This window comes from Stegostoma tigrinum, chromosome 2 (assembly GCF_030684315.1).
Source record: "Stegostoma tigrinum isolate sSteTig4 chromosome 2, sSteTig4.hap1, whole genome shotgun sequence".
NCBI lineage: Eukaryota > Metazoa > Chordata > Chondrichthyes > Orectolobiformes > Stegostomatidae > Stegostoma > Stegostoma tigrinum.
Window position 1 is genome coordinate 95,126,787 of NC_081355.1, and position 21,624 is coordinate 95,148,410.

Here is a 21,624-nt window from a genome sequence, read left to right on the forward strand (position 1 = left end):
AATTTGGAGAATTGACTGCTCAAATATCACCTATGTAGACATCAATTAAGAAATGAGGAAACATTGGGCTGTTGGTAACTTGTCACGATCTTATAATATGATGTTGATGTAATGGAAGGTTTCTCAATGAGCTCTTGGCTAGTGCCTGACCAAATTATCTGAACTGCCTTTCATTTATTGATGGCAATAATTCTGACGTTAAATTGTATTTTGTTGTAATGGGAAGCTAAATTAACATATTAATTTAAGTTTAGAAAGAAGAATCAGATTTCTGAACCTATCAAATGAACTGGTTCTGCATGGTGCACAAGGATTTCTGCAAAGAATGCCAGTGAAATAATTAATGTCATTCTGGGATCTAATAAACAAACTGAAAGCTATTTAATAATATTTACTTCTCAGTGAGGTGTGCTAAAACAAATCTTGATGTTTTTCATGTCAAATATTTTTACCTTAAAATTTGGCTTTCAGTTAACTGATATCTCTTAAACAAGACTTGATGATTGAATATTTGTCATTGTGAATGCAAAAAATAATTAGAGGATCTCTGTGGTAAAGACATGGTATAATGAACTAACGACATGTTTGCTATTTAGTACAACTGTGTTATAATATTTCTGCACTGTAATATGTAGTGACTGACAACTTCAACGCTGCATTTCCTTCATGTTGGTTAAAATACATAAATTCCTCAGCCACTCTGGTTGAAATTTAAATAGGATTATCATTCTAGAATATGATACAGTAAAATGCTTAGCACCACATGGGAATAAATTACTTTCTGATGACTAAGAAATTAGTACATGGTAAAAATTCAAACATGGTTTCTTGAGCAGATGATGCTTGTTAGCATTAAGCCCATTCTAGGCTTGATTATATACTCAACCTAATTCAGCTGAACACCGTGGTTTGCATTCCCATAGTCTGTTTTGCACTAAGGTTTCACAACATTCATACTTTTAAAATGCTTGTCCTCTTTATTTGCTGGACGCAGCCTGTATGTTTCTAGTCATGACTTGACAAAAAGAATTGCAAACAAATATCCCGTCAATTTCTATATAATCATGTCTTGCAGACAAAAGCTGTATTCCTTTAGCTGGTGCTTATTTTGACATTTTAGGAGATTTTAACTGAAATTAAACTGTAATTTTATCGAAAATATCTAGTTTAAATGCTTGGTATCACTTTTGTATATTTTAAGAGCACTCATGGAGCACAGATGTTCCTGAGCAGAGTCAAGTAAAAAATCACCATGCATACAATGTGAAAAGGAAATCAAAGCTACAGTGCTATACAAACACTTTTCATCATTTTTAACATTATTAATATTAATATACATAAACACTTGCAGTTCTAACAGTGATTAATAGCTGTTCAAGTCGACCATTAACATCATGAACTTCCTTTTATTAATTTTATGTCAGCTGGTTATGGTTTTGTTTTACTCCTTCTTTTTCAACTGCAAGCTTTTCAGCTTTCTAACTTGAAGCTAATGGATGGTAAAGGTGAATTATGGTCTGAGTAAATTATTTATTAACTGTGAAAGAATTGCAACTTTTCTCCTTCGAGTTAATAAGTTCACGTATTTTCCTAATTTCTCTACAAATATGTGGAGTAGCATACATCAATCTTCCAAGAATGCAGTATAAATTGATATCTCTAAAAACCTTGTTCTGATTTAGTTGTAACTTTTAGACTTCTGTTCATTATTCTGAGGCATTGCTTATGTGTATGTGCATTCATTATTTATTTTATTCAAGTCAATGTTTTGGAATTTGTACTTTACCTATCTGTAACTCCTCGAATATGACAGTACGATAGCTTCATGCCATTTTATCACACTTGTACAGCAGATGAACAGATCCTTTGGTCCAACTTATTCGTGCCAAACAGTCATCCCAATCTGACCTAGTCCCATTTGCCAGCATTTGTCACACATCCCTCATAAATCCTTCCTATTAATGTATCCATCCAGATGCCTTTTAAATGCTTTGATTGTACTAGCCTCCATCACTTCCTCTGCCAGCTCATTTCATACACACACCACCCTCTGTGTGGAAAAAGTTACCCCTCAGATCCTTTTTACATCTTCCCCGTGCAGTCTTAAATTTATGCTCTTTAGTTTTGAACTCTCCTACCCTAAGAAAAAGACCTTGGTTATTGAGTCTATCCATGCCCCTCATGATATTATAAATCTTTATAAGGTCACACCTCAGCCTCTGATGCTTCAGAGGAAAAAGCACCCGGTCCCTCCCTATAAACTCCTTCAGTCGGTTTCAAGCCTGTCCAAGTCACCTGATAGCAATCATATGCTTTTGCTTTTGGAGCTTTGGAACAATTTTCATTGGTGTCTTTGATCTTGGGTACGTAGCATTGTTGATACTCCATCCTCCTCCACTATATTTCTCTTCTGTGTTGATATTGTATTGATTCCTTATTACTCCTTTTTCTGAGTTGCGCACCTGTCAGCTCCATTGTAACTAGCACATCTCCCAGAAGCTCTTCTGTAATCACTTTGGGAGTGGCCCGCCTTGGTTGTCTATAGGCATGATATAACTCCCAGTCATTCACATACGCACGAAATTTAGCTATATAGAGCATCATTTGACTGCATAAAGTTTTTTTTCAACTTAACATTTACAAAACTAAAGTAATCTAGTTCAGGTCATAAGAGATTCAGTATCCTCGCCTTGCCTCCTAATTCTATCCACCGTCTGTTTGTTCATTCAGGTTGTACACTTGCAACCCATGTTGCATTCTGCAGTAGGTATTGCTTTTGTATCGTGTTTATCCTCCTCAACAGCTGTTGTCCTCTACTTTGTAGCAATTATCAACAGTAAAAGGCACTTGTTCAAGCATGTACAGTAATCAATAAGAAAGAAACCAAACCGCAAATAGGGACACAAGTATTTGATGTAGAAGCAAAAATTGAGAGGATTAGCTTATGCTGCAGTTGCAATCTAAAAGCCTTACTTGAGAATGCCTTAGTATATATGTGCATCCCCATGATTGTAAAATCTCCCAGGACGCATTTTGTATTCAAAAATGTCTATGCACGTAAAATGAAAAGATATAACTCTGTTACTTAATCTTCTATATTGTCGAACACTATTGAAACCTGTACTGTCCTATTCATAAAAACACATTTGATCTAGATAGGTTGGTCTTCGGACATTTGTAGACTAGTTCGATAGTTCCAAGGGTTTACACATCTTCCAGATACATCCATCTTCGCAGTTGGCTTTCTCAAAGAGCACCTGACCAATTCCCAAGATGTCCTGAGATTATAACACTAGGGATGCCTCAGCTCCCCAAAGAGTTGCCATGCCCATCTGGGTTCCAGACACCAGTTATTCAAAATTCTCATTTCAGTGGACATAGCAGGTCATTGAAGTGGCCAGTTGCCTCTGGGGACCACACACGCTCATATTATGGTCCACCCCAATCTTGCTGCTGTGAAATGAGAGATGCTGGTTTGCGCACTACTGTCTTAGTTGAGCTAACAAATTAATTTTGCTTTCATTAATTTTATGTTGTGTGTATGATCTTGGAAATCCTTTGACCATGCTGTTGTGGATTCCAAACTAGATCTTGTTCTGATGGTGCTAATGACAACTGGTACATTCTTGAGCAAAGCATAGATTTCCCTTTGTCGGAGGCTCACTGATTATGTTACCTAGAATGGTGAGGAAACGTCTGAAAACTAACTTTCCAGCTCAGCGAGCAAACTCACATCCAGAATAGATTTCCCTTCTCAGGACTTGAACTTGAACTCCATAATATTGGCAAAGTCTGAGCTAAGAAAGATTGATGTAGAATGATGTACAAAAATCTGGCCAGCAATTCAAATTGAAAACAATGTTTATATAGCAAGATCCCTGACTGAAAAGTAGGGCAAATATTGCTTGTTTTTCTAATTTAAAATTTAGTGGGTGGGGTGGTGGAGGAGACTTAAAAGAAACACTAATAAGAGATAAAATGGAAGGAAGCACGTAGTGCAACCAGCTTCTTATTTGACAATTGTATACAACATGCTCCCGACGAAGTGGTCTGAGGTGGTTGCCACACTTTGGGGGCATTCTCTTGAACTGCCAAGTTTAGCATGAGAAAGCTGTACTAGGCTGTTGATTTGTTTTAACTTGTCACTCAAATGTAAAACATAATCGTTTTCAAAAAAAAATTTAGCTTTTTATGTACAGCTCCAAACATTTCGACAAATGAGAAAGAATTTAACTTGGCTAACTCTGATTAACAGGTGAAAGAAGTTGTAGGCAGTACTGTTTAATGTGCTTGCTGGAAACCTGCAGGAAGAGATCATTATTCCTTCCTGTTTTCTGACCTTAAAGTGGAAGAAAAATACATTTTCCTCGTTTGCAAAGCAAAGGAAGACCAGCCCACAGAGCTGGTCTCACATTGTTTAAATGATGAATATTATTTGGGAAATGGGCGAGCTCCTTATTTTTGCTGAAACATGAAAAATGGATCTGAGTTTAATGCCTCACCCCCGGATGGAAGCCTTTTCTCCAGCATCTCTTGTACCTGAAATATAAATGAGGTCAAGAGGGTGCTACATTGTGACATTTAAGCAACGTTTCTGAGTACTGATATGAGATGGAATAGACAATTTTGATTGTGCATTCTTACGAGAATTCATTTAATGTTCAAATACAGTAATACAGTATAATCACCATAGTTTGGGGAGTAGGCCACAGTCAGACTTGTGGGCAGTCAGATAGAGAGTCAGATATCACTCAACAGTTTGGTGGCTCATCATTTGGGCAGTCCAGCTACGGCACCAAAAGTGGTGGACCACAGTGAGTCCTGCGGGTTCACCCGTTAAAAGTTAAGGGGCGATTATTTGGGACGACTGCTACAAAAGAAAAGCTAAGAAAATTAATTGCAGGGATTGAAGACGGCATGTTGGGTCGCTGATGGCCTAGCACTTCTGAAGGGGGATTAACTCCATTTACAAGAAGGGGTGACAGTGGAGCATTGAAAGAAAAGGGATAATGCCGAAGATGGGGTTGTCAGAAATCAATAACACCCTGCTTCTGTGGGAGAACAGTGGACAAATGTATCTGGGATGTTATTCGATTTTCTTGGGACTGAAGATGTTAAAGTGGAAAGATGAAAACTTAGATAGACAAGTTGGGTAGGAATGTGGAGAAGTTCAAAACTGATGGGGTTGATGGGATGGATTACCAAGAAGTGAATGAACATTTCTGCGAGTTCGCCAAAGTATATGCGAATGAGGCTATGACTCTCAGACTAGATCTATATTAATGGAGCATGGAAACATTAGAGGTGATTTTATGGAAACAAGTAAGATCTAAAGAGAACTGGGATAGGGTCAATACCTAGAGGCTCCCACATGTCAGGGGAGACTAAGGGGACACAATTTATTGATAGATGCCCCTTTTTAAGACCTTTCTTCCTCTCATAATGATTACAGTGTGGAATTAACCTCTCCAGAGAGCAGTAGAGGCCATGCCTTTAAATTTTATTCAATGTCAAGTGAGATTTTTCAGTTTTTACAAGGTGGTCAAGGGTTCTGTGGTGCAGACAGGAATGTGGAGCTGTGACAACAACGAGATTAGCAATGACATTATTGAATAGTGGAGTTGGTTTGAAGGGCCTTTTCTTTTTATTCCTGCTTTTAAGCGTAATGTTGTTATGTTCCTGTAGCAGTTCCTGCTTCATAGGCAACAAAGTATTTTTGAAATGCAGTCAATGTTGTAATGACAGCATGTAGAGCAATGGCTCCCAAATAGCAATGATAATTATTTGTTAGCTAAGGGCTAAATATTGGTCAGGAAACGAGGAAAAACTCCTGTCTTTCTTTGATCAGTGCCGGGAAGTCCTCCAGAGCGCACACAATACTGCGTTAGGTGAGAGCTTGGCCTCACGATACATCAGAAGGCATACCTGAAGTATGGCCCTCCCTCATTACTGAATGGAGATGTAAGAGCATGAATCAAGAATCTTCTAATTTAACGTGAAACCAAACTAGCATTTAATTGATTAGCTGGGGTGCGAACTGGCAGACTCAGGTGTGTGGCTATATTTTCCGCTGACCTATTTATAGAATGTCCAACATTGAAAGCCTATGTTAACACTTTGTTTGAGATTTGTAAATTCTTAGTTGTTTTCTAACTGCAAGTGATTCGTTAGGTACCATTTGTTATAGAAAATGAGTTTAGGTAGATTATTTCTAGATTCTTTCACAATTGGTTAAATATCTGTCACAGAGAGGGTGGTCTTTTTTTTTACCCCATGGCTTCTAATCCTGTAGGAGGTCAACCAGTCACTTGGCACCTCTCCAGGCGACAGCTGAGACTTCTAGCACAACAATAAAACCTCCCCTTCAGGTGTGTGTTAAGTAAGGAAAAAATATTCATGTGGGTTTTTTTTATATGTTGTGTAGAGAGCAGTATTTTGAAAAATGTACTTTTTTATGGCTAATTTGATGATTCCTTCAGTTATAGTCATTATAACAATTAGGAATATTGTTAGTTTTCACTGTTGTAGTAGCTTTTGAAGTCAGACAGATGTGAGTCCATGGTGGGTAAATGATGACTGCTGATTTTTGTTTTGTTTTCTCTTCTCCTGCCTCAATATTTCCTTCACAAATTATAAACATAGTATGTTTACTAATGCAGTTGGTTGAAGATATTGCTGCTGGAAGTTATGAGATAATTACAATATATTTGCACTACTTTTTCCCCACATGACTTAAAATGGTTATTATAACACTTAGTCCTAGCCAGTCATAGCAGTGATTAATGCATAAGTACTACACAACAGCAACACTTACTTAGACGTTAAATTTACTTCCAGAATTGTACTTCATATTTATTATATATGAGTACTCCGATTATTCAATTCACCTTAAATTCATTCTGTAGTCATTAGGTTATGCAGAACTTGACTATTGCTGAAAAGGGTCTTATTTGTCTAAGATTTTCATCTTGCTCCCATTGTGGCATTTTGCAAGAATGTGAATTCAAGGGTATAATTGAGGTATACAAAATAATGAGAGGCGTAGATAGAGTTGATAGCCAGAGACTATTTCCCAGGGCAGAAATGGCTAACACGAGGGGTCATAGTTTTAAGCTGGTTGGAGGAAAGTATAGAGGGGATGTCAGAGGCGGGTTCTTTACACAGAGAGTTGTGACAGCATGGAATGCGTTTTGAGCAGCAATTGTGGAAGCAAGGTCACTGGGGACATTTAAGAGACTGCTGGACATGCATATGGTCACAGAAATTTGAGGGTGCATACATGAGGATCAATGGTCAGCACAACATCGTGCCCTGTTCTGTGCTGTACTGTTCTATGTTCTATGTTCTATGTTCTATAATCAACATTTATACTGCAAGAGAGATTGGAAGATTACTCTGATGGACTGGAGGCATTGTCATGGAGAAATGTACCCATCAATGCTGATTTAACCAGGCAGGTTGATGCAGATTAGTCGGGGCATTGCCCTGAGAAAAAGCCAGTAAATGGCTGTCACCTACTTTGTTGAGTTTAAGCGGGTGCAATGCATGCACAAATTCTTTGTGCCTGCAAAAAATATTAACCCGCATAGTCCCAATACTCACAGGTACGTCACACCTGAAGCCTGGCTGACAATTTTAAAATCGTTGTCTGCTTAATTCCTTATACTTTCAGGATTATTCAGCCAAAGTTGTCCAATTGCAAAAGTGCATCTAATGTTAGACACAAGATTGCAAGTTTTGCAAGCAGACTGGTTGGGTACGGTCAATACCTTGCTTGTTGTGAGCAGCAGAAGGGACATGCTAATTGAAACAATTCCCTAGTCTCTGGAATCACACTGGTATTGGAATTAATTTATATCAGAGGGGAGGCAATGGCCTAGTGGTATTATAGCTGGACTGTTAATCCAGAGACCCAGATAACATTTTGGGGACCTGTGTTTGAATCCCGCCATGGCAGATGATGGAAATTAAATTGAATAAATACCTGGAATTGAGAATCTAATGATGACTATGAATCCATTGATTGTAGGTTTAAAAACCCATCTGGTTCACTATTGTCTTTTAGGTAAGGAAGGTGACCATCCTTAGCTGGTCTGGCCTACATGTGACTCCAGACCTACAGCAATGTGGTTGACTCTTAACTGCCTTCTGGGCAATGGGGCATGGTTAATAAATTCTGGCCGAGCCAGTGATACCCTCATCCCGTGAACAAATAAAGAAACAAAACAAAATGCTCATTTAGAATGGCTTTCCGCCTTGACAGCAGCATTCTGTTAGTTAGTCACTCATATTACTGCATAGTGGAGGCATGGAATTGCTATCTTGGCCTGTTGCTGCTAGATTTCAGATGTAGGATAATCTGAGGTACACAGGGCAATAGTAGGGATAAATAGGAAAGCAAATAGGTGGGGGATTCAGAAAGGTCATCCAGGGATCTGTAATGATTGAGTGTGAGCAACAATTTGGCAGATCTGGTGTAATGTGGGAAATGTGATGTCATCCAGTTTGGTGGGAAGAACAGAAGAACAGGAAATTGTTTAGATGGGGAAAGGATACAAAGTGTTGTGATGCAGATGGATCTGGATGTCACTGTACATGAATCAGAAAAAGTTAGGTGTGATGAGTCATCAGGGGTGCAGATCAAAAGTTAGCCTTCCTACAAGGTGAGTGAAATAAAACAACAAAAGTCTTTACTACTACACAGTACAATGTTGAGAACAGGCTTGGAGGGATGTACTTGCACTGGATGCAGTTCAGAAAATGTTCACCAACTGTGAAGGAATTTGTCTTAGAAGGAAAGGTTGAGCAGGTTGAGTGTTCAGGAAAATGAAATTACACAGTAAATAGGGCAAAAAATGTTTAGGGTTGGTATTTTCTAGAGTGTGTGAATTTTTAACATTGTAAGAAGTCAAAATTATTGTTAACAGCATCTTTAGACCTGAAAATTTAATTTTAGCAGTGGAGTCTCATTCCTTTAGATTTCAGTTCATATTGCATATTTTGAAAGAATTAAAAATGTGTTTCAGTTATTCTGCCTATCTCCATGTATGTCTCAGTTACATCCTTTATCCCACCAATTTTTATTTTGCTTGCTTCTTTATAGCTCATGGCTTAGTTATGAAATGTCTGTGTGTATTCTTCCATTTGGTTTATAGATGACACCAGTGATTGACCTGCTCTCTCGAGCTGTTGGTTGCCTGTAGATGGTTAATATTTGTGACTTGGGTACGGTTAGGGCAACAATGGCATGAATGAGAGATAGAGCTGAACTGCCACAAGTAGTAACATGCTACTCATTCTAGCTGATGTCATTGGTGTAGTTTCCTTTCAAACCTTATCTAATTTCTCAAGCCCACCTAATTAAACATTGATAACATATATTTTATTCACTGAACAGTGATGCACTACCACTGGAATTTGATGATACAGACTCATACTCAACAAACTAAACAAATGTAGAGAGATATTTAGCTGGGTAACAATGACAGTTGATGTAATATGCCAGACAGGACTTGGCCTGTGCCCAACACTTTGCATTATTGACTGACCACAAGACTCAGATACAAATTATTCTGTTGTCTTGAATAATCAGCAAATCTAGTACCGTGCATAAATTGTAAATGCCTAATAGGCTCTAGTTTTTCCATATGCTTTTGTTTACGTGTCAATCACCAAGGAACAGAATCAAAATCAATCAGAATATCATCCATTATGTTTAGCCTACATTTCCCCTGTTAATAAGTTTGCCACCTTTTTTAAAACTGCATTTTACAAGTTGTATTTCAAGGCTTCTTTTTAACACTATGCATGTTGAGTACAACTTAGAATCGAAGACTCCTTCCCTGGACATTTAAATGTTATGGGTGAGAAATCTTAGGCAGGCCACAGTGTGTTTGAAACCGCGTCAACCATTCATCACTCACAAAAAAGTGACTCACTATCGTTCAGCATTTTTTTTTGTAACTTGAGGTATCCTTTTACACCATTCTAACAATCGACTTCAGAAATACGCCGGACAAAATTGTTTGTCTTTCTGTTTGCGTCGGAAAGTCTTGTTTGTATTTGTGACATTTGTACAAAGAAACTCCCCTATTCCTTTCCAAGGAAATTGTGTATGTGCTACAAGTGTCCTTCATAAGGAGCCTATTGTTAAATACTTAGTGCCCTAAAGAATCGATTATTAGAAGTGAGAATCCTGACTGGCTTTTCATTCCACCCATCTCCTACCATATCTTATGACCACCACCAATATGCTACACACTCGATACATTTTCAGGTTCAACACCAAAACACTGTGTGTCTCAAAACACTCACTTGTCCTTCCTTTTACCCAAATATACAGTGATGCAATCGCAAGATGCAAGGATTATAACAAGACCATTCTTGTTTTGTACATTGACCTACTGGGATGCATTGTGTACTGTTCCATGATGTTATTTTCCTGAACTAGAATGTTGTTCTTCAGATCCACAGTTCATGTTTTGAGTCACAATGGTTTATTTTGCTTGCAATAAATGGATGAGGATAAAAAGCATAATTGTAAGCCATCAATTTTTTTTTTGCCCTTCATACTGTAAATAATAAAGAGACATTGGGTCACAACAATATTTAAAAAGGAACACAATGAAGAGATCCACAACTTCCCTCTACTTTCAAAAATCTAGCAGTGGCTCAGAACTATGTTTTGTTTTCATCATTAGTGCATTGCTATCACACTTCAACTAAACTTAGTACACCAGATCAGAAATGAAGGAGAACCCATTGTAAGGTTTTCTTGAATGAAATGTAGGTGAGCTTTATTACCTAACAAAAAACAGCAGGCAATGAACCTCCAAAGAAGATAGGGGTACGATGGTAATCTGGTACAAACATGAAAGTAAAGGCAGTTGTAGTTTACAGTTTTTAGATTCTTGTGTTGCAAGAGTGAAACCTGAGTCCAGAAGCTTGGTCTTTGACAAGTACTGGGCCAGTTGCTGGGATCCCTGCTGCCAGGATTCAATTCCATCGATGTTTCTGTGTTAGTGGTGACCTTGTAGAGGTTTATAAAATAATGAGGGGCACAGATAAGTTGATTAGCAAAGCTCTTTTCCTGAGGTTGGAAGAGTTTAAAACTAGGGAGCATATTTTTAAGGTGAGAGAGGAAAGATTGAAAAGGAACTTGAGGGGCAATGTTTCACACAGATGGTTGTTCACATATGGAGTGAACTGCCAGAAGAAGCGGCAGATGCAGGTATAGTTACAACTCTTAAAAGACTTTTCGACAGGTACATGAATAGGAAAGGTTTAAAGTGATGTGAGCTAAATGCAGGCAGATGAGAGTAATTTAGCTTGGGAAACTTGCTTGGCATGGACAAGTTGGATGGAAGGGTTCATTTCCGTGCTGTACGACTTTATAACAACTGAAGAACATCAAGGTCCCTGTCCAAACACAATTGTAGGTTGTTAGTTAGATCTCACTTACGACCTAATATTAGCTCTAATAGGAAGACTGTGACTGAGCCATTCATCAATTAAATCAACAGCCTATCAGGAACTGTAAACTTCTGAAATGTTACAAAGTACTGAGATAGTACAGCTTGTTATGTCAAAGTGCTGACCCAGTTTAGATCTACTTGACCTGAATCTCATAGTTTGCTGGTCCTTGGCCCCAAGCCATTAAATATCATGAAATGAATGACATTTGTACCTCACTAACTTTTAAAATCTTTGACAAAGCCAAAGATACTTCTGATTCAATATGGTGGTTTTTAGATTAGTTAAATGATTTTTCACTTTGGACAACCTTTGCATGGGTTTGCGGAAACTACAGCCAGTTTGTCTAGAATTGAACTTAATATTGCAATTTGTGGGATTGTGCTGTGAGCATTGGCAATAACAGTGACTTGTATTTTAAAATCCTTAACTGGCAATTACATACTTTGGACCATCAGAAGATTTTGCATGGTGATCTATCAGTAGAAGTTCCTCCTTTATTGCCGTCATTTAAAAAAAAACCCAATGTGATCCTGTTTCTAAAAATGAAAATTCAAATTTAAATTGACCCTAGACAAAAATCCATTTCATCCTGATGACCTGCTCATTCCCAGGTCATTACCCCTATATGCATGAATTCATCAGGGATTAAACTTCAAACCTGAGACTTGCTCATCTGTGGCACAAATACACACGTTCGACACTAGAATGAAAGTTATTTGACCCTTTCCTGCAACCACCTCGTTTAATTTCATTGGAGGTCCAGTGGAAGAGGCACATGTGCATTGGATTTGCTGAGTCCTGGGCTAAGGTACTTGCTTCTTTGTAGCCTTGTTTAGAGACTGAATCTCTGTTTACTCCCGATCTGGCTGACTGACAGTGATTTGGGCTACGAATAGATACTCCCTGCATTAGAAAATCGCAAATCTTCAATCTCAGAAGGTCCCATTGTCAGTTTTGTAATTGGCATCCTGACGAAAATGAGATGTACCATTCTCCTGGAAAGTGGGCACAGCAGGGATCCACGATTGAGATTGAAGACTGATCTGCTGATGAGAGGGTGAGGATACAATTTCAAAAAGATGTCAGAATGGTCACCTTGGCATGTGTACCGCTGAAGGCAGATGATGCTGGTACACCTGGGGCAGCAGGGGACTACACCGCTTCAAAACCCTTAACAGCTGCCAGCTGTGCCCAACACTGCCCCTCACCCAGCTCTGTCACTACCCTGCTGTAATCTACCATTTGTGGCTCTGGGGCAAGTAGATGCCCAACATGCACAGGTATAATGTGGTGCCGAATAGTACTCTGTCAATGGATAATCTCCCACTCTAGGGGCAAGATCCTTGTTAAACGTCAGGCATTATTGCCCTCTTCAGGTCTGTTGCCTTTCTCCTGAAGATTGTTGAAGTAACTTGTTGGTTTCAAAACGTCTCACTGTTCATACCTGCACTGCATTTAAATTCCACAACCATCTGCTTCTGGTTTGTTTTCGTGCCTCACTATAGTTTTTTATTGCTATCTTCGCTCCAAAAGTATTTTCCCCCACGGAAGCTTTTTTCCCATGATGCAAATTATTGCCAATATAACTGCACAATAAAATATCTTGTTTTAGGCACATAAACCTTCAAGGTTAGAACAGTTTTAGACTTCGCCATGATTCTGCTGGACAAAATCTTTAATACAGTGCTCTTATAATAATCTGACTTCTATTTCTTCAAGCAGAATTAATATATTGCATTCCATATTTTTGTAAAAAAAAGCTACTTAAACAAGAACATTTTCCAAGAACATTTTCCTCAAAATGTTAATAAAACTAACAAGAAAATTTGTTATTCAGCAGATGCCAAAGTACAATATTGAAGAACAAAACACCCATTGTATTGGTAGTTATACTATCTAATTTATATTGGCTGAGCCAAGATCTCTGCTGTGCCAGTAAAAGAAGACATTCATTAATTAGAATTGCAGATCATACTGTACAAAAAGGACCTTTTGGCGCATTAAATCTGTACTGTCAATGTTAGTTACCTCTACACATAGTTTCTGGCTTCTTAGTAAACACATTGATTTTGAAAAAAACATTTTCTGAACATTTATAGCACGCATTGTAAAAGGAAAAAAGAAACATCGCTAAGACTTGAATGCACCTTGTGCTGCATGGCCCTGATACCCTTCGTGACCAAGATATTACTTAAGGATATAAAGATTTTGAGCAGGGGGAGGTGATTCAGACCCTCGAGCCTCCTCGGCCATTTAGCACAATCGTGGCTGATCACATCTCAGACTCAATTCCCCTTCCTTGCCAGTTCCCCATAACCCTTTGAACTATTACTCATCAAGAATCTGTCTGTCATCTAAAATTTTACTCAGTGGGGCATCTGCCCACTCTGAGGCAGTGAATTCTGCAGATCCATGACTTTTTGAGAGAAATAATTTATCCTCATCACTGTTTTAAATCAGCCACCCTCCGCCTAAAACTGACCTCTTGTTTTCGACTCTAGACGAGGGGAAGCATCAGTTCTGTGTCTACTTTCTAAATCCCCTGTAGCCCATTACGTATTTGAATTCAGTCTTCTCTGTAATAAGTGTACGCTTGTGCCTAAGTGAACATTTTCTGAACTATCTCCAATACAATTACATCCTTCCTCAAACAAAGGGACCAAATCTGTACACAGTACACAGCAATGCCTGGCACAGTTTGCAGCAATACTTCCTTACTTTTATACTCAATTCCTTAAACAATAAATGCCAAAATTCCATTATTCCTCCTCGTTACCTGTGTACAAACTATTTGGCAACTTGTGCACTAGGACACCCAGATCTCTGCACTGAAATATTTTGAAGTTTTCTGTCATTTAGATAATAAGCTGCCTTTCTATTCTTCCCACCAAAATAGATAACCTCCCATTTTTAGATGTTAAACTCTGTCTGTCAAATTTTGGCGCATTCACCACCATATTCATTTGTAATTTAGTTTACTTATTTCATGGAGGAAACCTACTTTTCCACCCATTTTCATGTTACTTTCAAATTTGGCAATCCAAATCACTAACATAGATTGTAAATATTTGGAGCCCAAAGGCTAAACACTCTGGTACTTTAGATTAGATACCCTACAGTGTGGGAACAGACCCTTCAGCCCAACAAGTCCACACCGCCCCTTGAAGCATTCCACCCAGCCCATGCCCCTAAAACCCACACACGCCCGAACACTATGGGCAATTTAGCATGGCCAATCCACCTAGCCTGCACATCTTTAGACTGTGGGAGGAAACCGGAGCACCCGGAGGAAACCCACATCGACACGGGGAGAATGTGCAAACTCCACACACGCAATTGCCCGAGAGTGGAATCAAACCCAGGTCCCTGGTGCTGTGAGGCTGCAGTGCTAACTGCTGAGCCACCGTGCCACCCCATTTAGTTCTAGCTTGCTTACCAGCCAACTATCTCCTTATACTGGCGTGTCAATCCCTGTACTCTTCTAATCTGCTCAAACATTTGGTTGTTTTTACTCAATGAGATGTTTGGTCATTATCCATGGACCAGACTGAGAAAGGAGAGGCAGTTGTACCTTTGAAAGTCCAAGCTCATGAAGCTGTCAGGACCTCTACTAAAATTAATATGTTTCTGAGGAACACATTTCTTACGTAAGTGAGAATTGGGATTACTTTGGAATCAAAACCTCTCGTTGAAATTTTGTTTGCAATCTTGGCTTGGGCGGGGGGTGAGGTGTTGGTTAGCTGTGGCTAGCTAGAAGAGCGGTTTGAGATGCACAGTGATGCCAACAGCATGCGTTCAATTCCCACACCAGCTGAGGTCACCAATGAAAGACTGTCCTGCTCACCCTCTCCCCTCATGTGAGGTGTGGTGACCCTGAGTTTAAATCACCATCTGTCATCTCTTTCTCCAATAAAAGCACACCCCTATGATCTGGTAGGGCAATGATGACTTTTAATCCATAAGCCCAGGATGTTACATTGGGGGATTCAGGATCACATCCCACCACAACAATGTGTCAAATTTAAATCCAATCAGTAAATCTGCAATTGAAAGCTCGTAATAGTGAGGCTGAAAGTGCCATTGATTGTTTCAAAAAGCATCGCTTTGATGATTGAGAATAACCTGATAAGGCAGTAACTGGCCACAGGTATTGTCCTACTTTTGTGTATAGGATATACCTAACTAATTTTTCACATTGTCAGGTAGATGTGCCAGTGTTGCAGGTGTGCTGGAACAGCTGGATTAATGATCCGGCTAATTCTGGAGCACAAGTCTTCAGTACTATTCACACAATGTTATCAGGGCACGTAGCCTTTCAGTATCCAGTGTGTTCAGCCATTTTGTGAAATAATGTGATATTAATTGAATTGGTTGAAAATGGCATCTATAATGCTGGGGATTACTGTAGGAGACCAGGTTGGATCATTCGGTCAGCACTGCTGGTTGAAGATGAATGAAAATGCTTCAGTCTTTCACACTGAGGGCTGGGCTTTCTCATCATTCAGGATGGGAATACTCAAGGAGCCTCCTGCCTCACTGTGATGTTTCAGTGCCCACCATCATTCATGGCTGGAAGTGACAGAACTGCAGAACATACCCGTGATGTGTACTTGTGGGATCACTTAGCTGTCTCTGTTGCTTGCTGCTTCCACTGTTTGGTGTAGAATGGCTTTGTTATTTTTTCACCAGCTTGATGTCGCATTGTGAGATGCACCTGTTACTGCTTCTGTCTTTCTTTCCTGCACTTTTCATTGAATCTGATTCGATCCCGTGTCTTAATGTTAGTGTTAGAGTGAGGGGAGGAGGTGTTAAATCATGATGTTACTCACGGGTAGAGAGCTATTTTGAAATTAAGGAAATACCAATCAGTCTCTCTTCACATTTTCTGAACTTTTAATGTAACGTATACTTGAAGTTATAGACGTAATGATTAGGAGTTTCAAATATTCAAGACTTTTTCAGAGAATTATTCCAAATATTAACATATTACTTTTCCATTAGGTGATCAGGCGGATGAAAGCCACTTAACATTTGGAAGGACAAGGAAGTGGGATATTGGACAGTATGACCAAGGTGATGGTCGCCTGCTGTACGATCAAAGTGGATGGATGAAATCCTCTGGCCCTTGTCACTCTGAGCCTGCTGGAGTATTCACTACAACTGGCCAGACAGGGGAGGTAGGTAACACATCATGGGAATGATCTTGGATCTATTCTTTCTCCAAAGTAAATTGAATTGCCTCATTAGTATGACTTCCAGACTCAATAAGGTCATATTGTTTACAATGGGCCAAGTTGCTTGTTTAGCACTCCTGTGGAGTGTTGGTGCTGATTCCCTCAAATTTTAAGAGCAGTAGTTAATGTTTTATAAGCTGTTGCATCGCTTTTGGTAACATTTATAAGGCACCTGAATAGGAAAGGTTTAGACGAATATAGACCAAATGCTGACAAATTAGACTAGATTTATGTAACATATCTGGTCAGCAGGGACGAGTTGGACTGAAAGGTCTGTTTCTGTATCTCTATGACTCAAATAGTTCAGATTTTGAAATTATGAGATGCATGAATAGAGTAAATAGGAAGAAACTGTTTATGCTCGTGAAAGAATTATGAATGAGAAGGCACAGGCTAAAAGCGATTTGTAAATGTAGCTTTTTTTCAATCCAATGAATGGTTCAGGTCTGAACTGCACTGCCTGTAATTATGGTTGAGGCAGAGTAAATTGAGGAATTCAACAGGGCAATGAATGATAATTTGAATGGAAACAGCACACAAGGGTATGGGGAAAGTAGACTAGGTCACGATGGTTATTGGAGAGCCGCTGCAAACATGATGGACCTAACCTGTGCTGGAACAGTTCTGAGATTCGGTGATTCAGAATATATGTTCCATCAAGAGAGAATTCTGTTTCACAAAAAATATTTTTCTCTTCCCTGAAACCTGCATTCTGTTGATGTTAATAGTGAACAAATTACTTGTTCGCATATTGCCAAGGATGTGGTTAACCCTCAGGCTCCTGAGGTTCACCACACTGGCTGACATTGACTAGCCTCAGATAGTCTTTAGTGCCTTATCTGCAAAATATTTGTTCTGAGCCCGAGTGCCCAGCTGGATTTTCAAAATCAATAAATCACTGAACAGTACATCCCCATGTTTAATTTTGCAAAACAAAGAGTTTACACAAAAAAGTATTAATAATAGTTTTATCCTTCTTAGAAATGGGAGGGGGTAAGGGAGCTCTGAAATAAATAGAGAAAAGGGGTGGGCCTGGGGAAGGTAGTTGGGATGGTATTAGGTGGGTGCAGGTAGGCAGTGGTGGGGATTGGTCAGTGAGGTAGGAGGAGCATATAGGTGGGAGAGAAGACGGACAGGTCAAGCAGGCAGGGATGAGAGGGAGTGTTGGTCATAGGTCGAGGCTGGGATGTGGGGCAATTTTGAAACTAGTGAAGTCCACATTGAGACCATTGAGTTGTAGGCTTCCAAGGTGGAATATGAGGCGCTGCTCCTCCAGTTTCTGGGAGGCGTCATTGTGACAGTGGAGGAGGCCACATTGGGAGCAGCGGATGCAATAGACCACATGGGATTGCAAATCTATTGCATCCGCTGCTCCCGATGTGGCCTCCTCTGCATCGGTGGGACCCAGTGGAGGCTCAGAAGCAGCTTTGAGGAGCACCTGCGCTCAGTTTGTAACAAACAATAACACCTTCCAGTCGCAAACCACGTCAACTCCCTCTCCCACTCCCTGGACGTCATGTCCATCCTGGGCTTCCTCCAGTGTCACAAGAATGCCACCCGGAAGCTAGAGGACCAGAGCCTCATTTTCCACCTTGGGAGTCTACAACCCAATGGTCTCAATGTGGACTTTACTAACTTCAAAATCTCCCCAACCCCGGCCTCAACCCATGACCAACCTTCCCTCTCATCCCTGCCTCCCTGTCCTGTCTGTTTTCTCTCCTTCCTAACAGCTCATCCCACCTCACTGACCAATCCCCACCACTGCCTACCCGCACTCATCTATCACCATCGCTCCTACCTTCCCTAGCCTCACCTGCCCTCTCTCCATTTATTTCTGAGCTTCTTTTCCCCCTCCCCCATTTCCGAATAAGTGTCCCGACCCGAAACGTCGTCTTTCCTGCTCCTCTGATGCTGCCTGGTCTGCTGTGTTCCTCCAGTTCCATGCTGTGTTATCTCTGACTCTAGCATCGGCAGTTCTTACTATCTCTTAATAATCATTTATCCATTTTATCAATGGTTTTCCTCTCTTGCCTCTGATTGGATGGCTGAATGTTGGCATTTGTGTAATTTTAAAAGTGTCTAACCAATTGTTTGGATTACCCCGTCAAGCTTTTGGTGTCGTGAATGTTTCGATCAAATCACCTCTCAATCGTTAAACTCCAGAGAGTAGAAGCCGAATTAATTTAGTCTTCACTGAAGGACAAACTATCCGTCCCAGGAACTATGCTGTTGAACCTGCAGTCTGTTTCTTCTAATACATTTGTATTCTTCAATAAATACGAAGAACGAAAGCATGCTCAATAGTCCCGGTGCAGCCTCACCAGAACTCAGGGAGGCAGCAGCCTCATGGTATTTTCACCTGACTGTTAATCTAGAAACCCAGGTAATGTTCAAATCCCACTATGGCAAATAGTGGAATTTGAATTCAATAAAAATCTGGAATGGGAGCCCAATGATGATGATGTCAGTTGCTGGAAAAATCTATCTGATTCACTAATGCCCTTTAAGACAACTTTACCTGGCTTGGCCTACATGTGACGCCAGACCCACAGCAATGTTGTTGATTCTTAATGTCATCTGGGCACTTAGCAATAGGGAATAAATGCTGGCCTGGCCAGTGACATCCACATCTTGTGAATGAATCAAAAAGTTGTAACAAGTTGATCTGCTGTCCCCTTGCAATAAAGGCTGTTGTGTTCTTTACCTTGGCAATTGCTTGCTGCATCTACTTGGCACTTTGTCTACAAGTATGCCTAAGCCCATCTCAACATCAAGCTTTGCAACTTCAATGCTTTTTAAGAAGAAAATTGAACTTTTAATTCCAGCAACCAACGTGATTAAAATCACACTTTTTTGTATTGTATTCAATCTGCACCTTGTGCCCTCTCGTTTAACCCGTACTTATCCCATGCAGCTTCTTTTTGTCCTCCTTGTGGCTTACATTCCCAGCTAAATCATTAGATAGATTGTAAGTAGCTAAGGCCTCAGCACTGGTCCTTGAAACACACTCAACATGAAAGCCCTTTCCCCATGCTTTGCCTTCATTATCTAATCCTCTTATCCACGCTTATATGTTACCTCAACCTCCATGAACCTTTATGTTGCATAGTAACATCTTATGTGGTATCTTATCAAATGGCTTTTGAAATCTAAGTATACTACATACAACAGTTCTCCTTTGTTTACCCTTCTATGACATCTAAAACTGTGATAAGCTCGACAAACACAGTTTCCTTTTATTAATATCTGTTAATCATACCATAATTCTTTAAATGCTTCTGTAATAACAGTTCCAGTATTTTCCTGATAACCAATGTGAGGTTAATTGAACTGTAGTTCACTGTTTTCTCTCTCCCTTGTCTTGCTTGAGTACACTGGATGCTACACTTGCTGGAGATGTTCCAGAATCTGGGGACAGTCAGATTTTCCTGGCCTCATCTTGGGTGCTGCCTGGTCTCTTTGAGTGAAAGTGACGGGCTCCTTCCTCTGGTGTCCACCTGGGCCACTGTTCAATGGAGCTGCTCTTCTTTGATTGCGGGGCCAAGACCTTTTTTCCTAGCTGACAGGACATTGCGTTCAGATCGCTCACCCACTCCCAAGCTCACTGCCTGTTGAGAGAGCCTGCTTGGGTGATGAGGGTCCTGTTGTAGATTGTGACTCGTAGCCAATGGGACACTATAGGAAATCTGCTGGGTGATAGCTACTCTGGTCTGATGGAGTTTCACTGCTCTCTGACATTGTTCCCAAACTGTGGGTTATAGTTTGGCATAGGGATCCTGCCCTTCTGGCTACTGCTTTGATATTTGGTGGAAGATGTGAGGCTGCCAAGTTTGGTAGTGACTGTGGGTCCTGGCCAAGTAGGTAAGCTGGTGGTCTGGGGTCCTGCAGCATGCGTGGAGTGTAGCGCCTTTTTTTAAAAATCATTATACATTTGTTGGATGTGGACGTTGCTGGCTGGCCAGCGTTTATTAGCCGCCCTTGGGAAGGTGGTGGTGGGTTGACCCACAATGCCATTAGGTAGGGAGTTCTAGGATTTTGACCCAGCAGCAATGAAGGAATGGCAATACATTTCCAAGTCAGGATGGTGAGTGGCTTGGTGGGGGGAGTTTGAAAGTGATGGTGTTCCCATGAATCTGCTGCCCTTGTCCTTCTAGATGGAAGTGGTCATGGGTTTGGAAGGTGCTGTCTGAGGATCTTTCTGCTGTGCATCTTGTGATAATACACACTGCTGCTACTGAGTGTCCATGGTGGAGGGAGGGAATGCTTGTGGATGCAGTGCCAATCAAATGGGCTACTTTGTCCTGGATGGTGTCAAGCGTCTTGAATGTTGTTGGGGCTGCACTCATCCAGGCAAGTGGGGAATATTCCATCACACTCCTGATTTGTGCCTTCCAGATGGTGTACAGGTTTTGGGGAATCAGGAAGTGACATGCTCTTGTAGTTACTGTATATAACCTGATGTTTTCCCAGTCGACATCAGTTCTGAGGAAGTGTCACCAGACCCAAAACATTAACTCTGTTTTTTCCTTCACAGATGTTGCCAGACCTGCTGAGCTTTACCAGCAACTTTGTTTTTGTCCCTTGTAGCTACTGTGTTTATGTGGTGAATCCAGTTGAGTTTCTGGTCAGTGGTAATCCCAGGATATTCAGTGAGGGATTCAGTGATGGTAACACCATTGTATGTCAAGGGTTGGTGGTTAGATTGTCTCTTATTGATGATGGTCATAGCCTGGCATTTGTGTGGCATGAATGTTACTGCCAACTTGTGTTGCACTGGGGGCAGTGGTGACCCATTGGGTGGTTTCTGCAGCGTGACCATGGACAGACAGCAGTTCCAGTGGGCACTCTGCAGCCTGGCGAGTGAGGGCTCCAAATTGTAGATCCCGGGCAATGATGCCACACAAGGGGTGGCCAC

General features: G+C 40.4%; 1 protein-coding gene across 3 annotated transcripts in view; it reads left to right on the top strand.

Moving 5' to 3' along the window:
* The window catches only part of LOC125461428 (tensin-3-like), a 386,950-nt gene that overhangs the window by 315,332 nt on the left and 49,994 nt on the right, over positions 1-21,624 (top strand). For all 3 annotated transcript variants that reach the window (XM_048550197.2, XM_048550207.2, XM_048550217.2), the window contains one exon: positions 16,477-16,652. In XM_048550197.2, the coding sequence (XP_048406154.2) occupies positions 16,477-16,652 (176 nt within the window). The remainder of the gene's footprint in view (positions 1-16,476; positions 16,653-21,624) is intronic.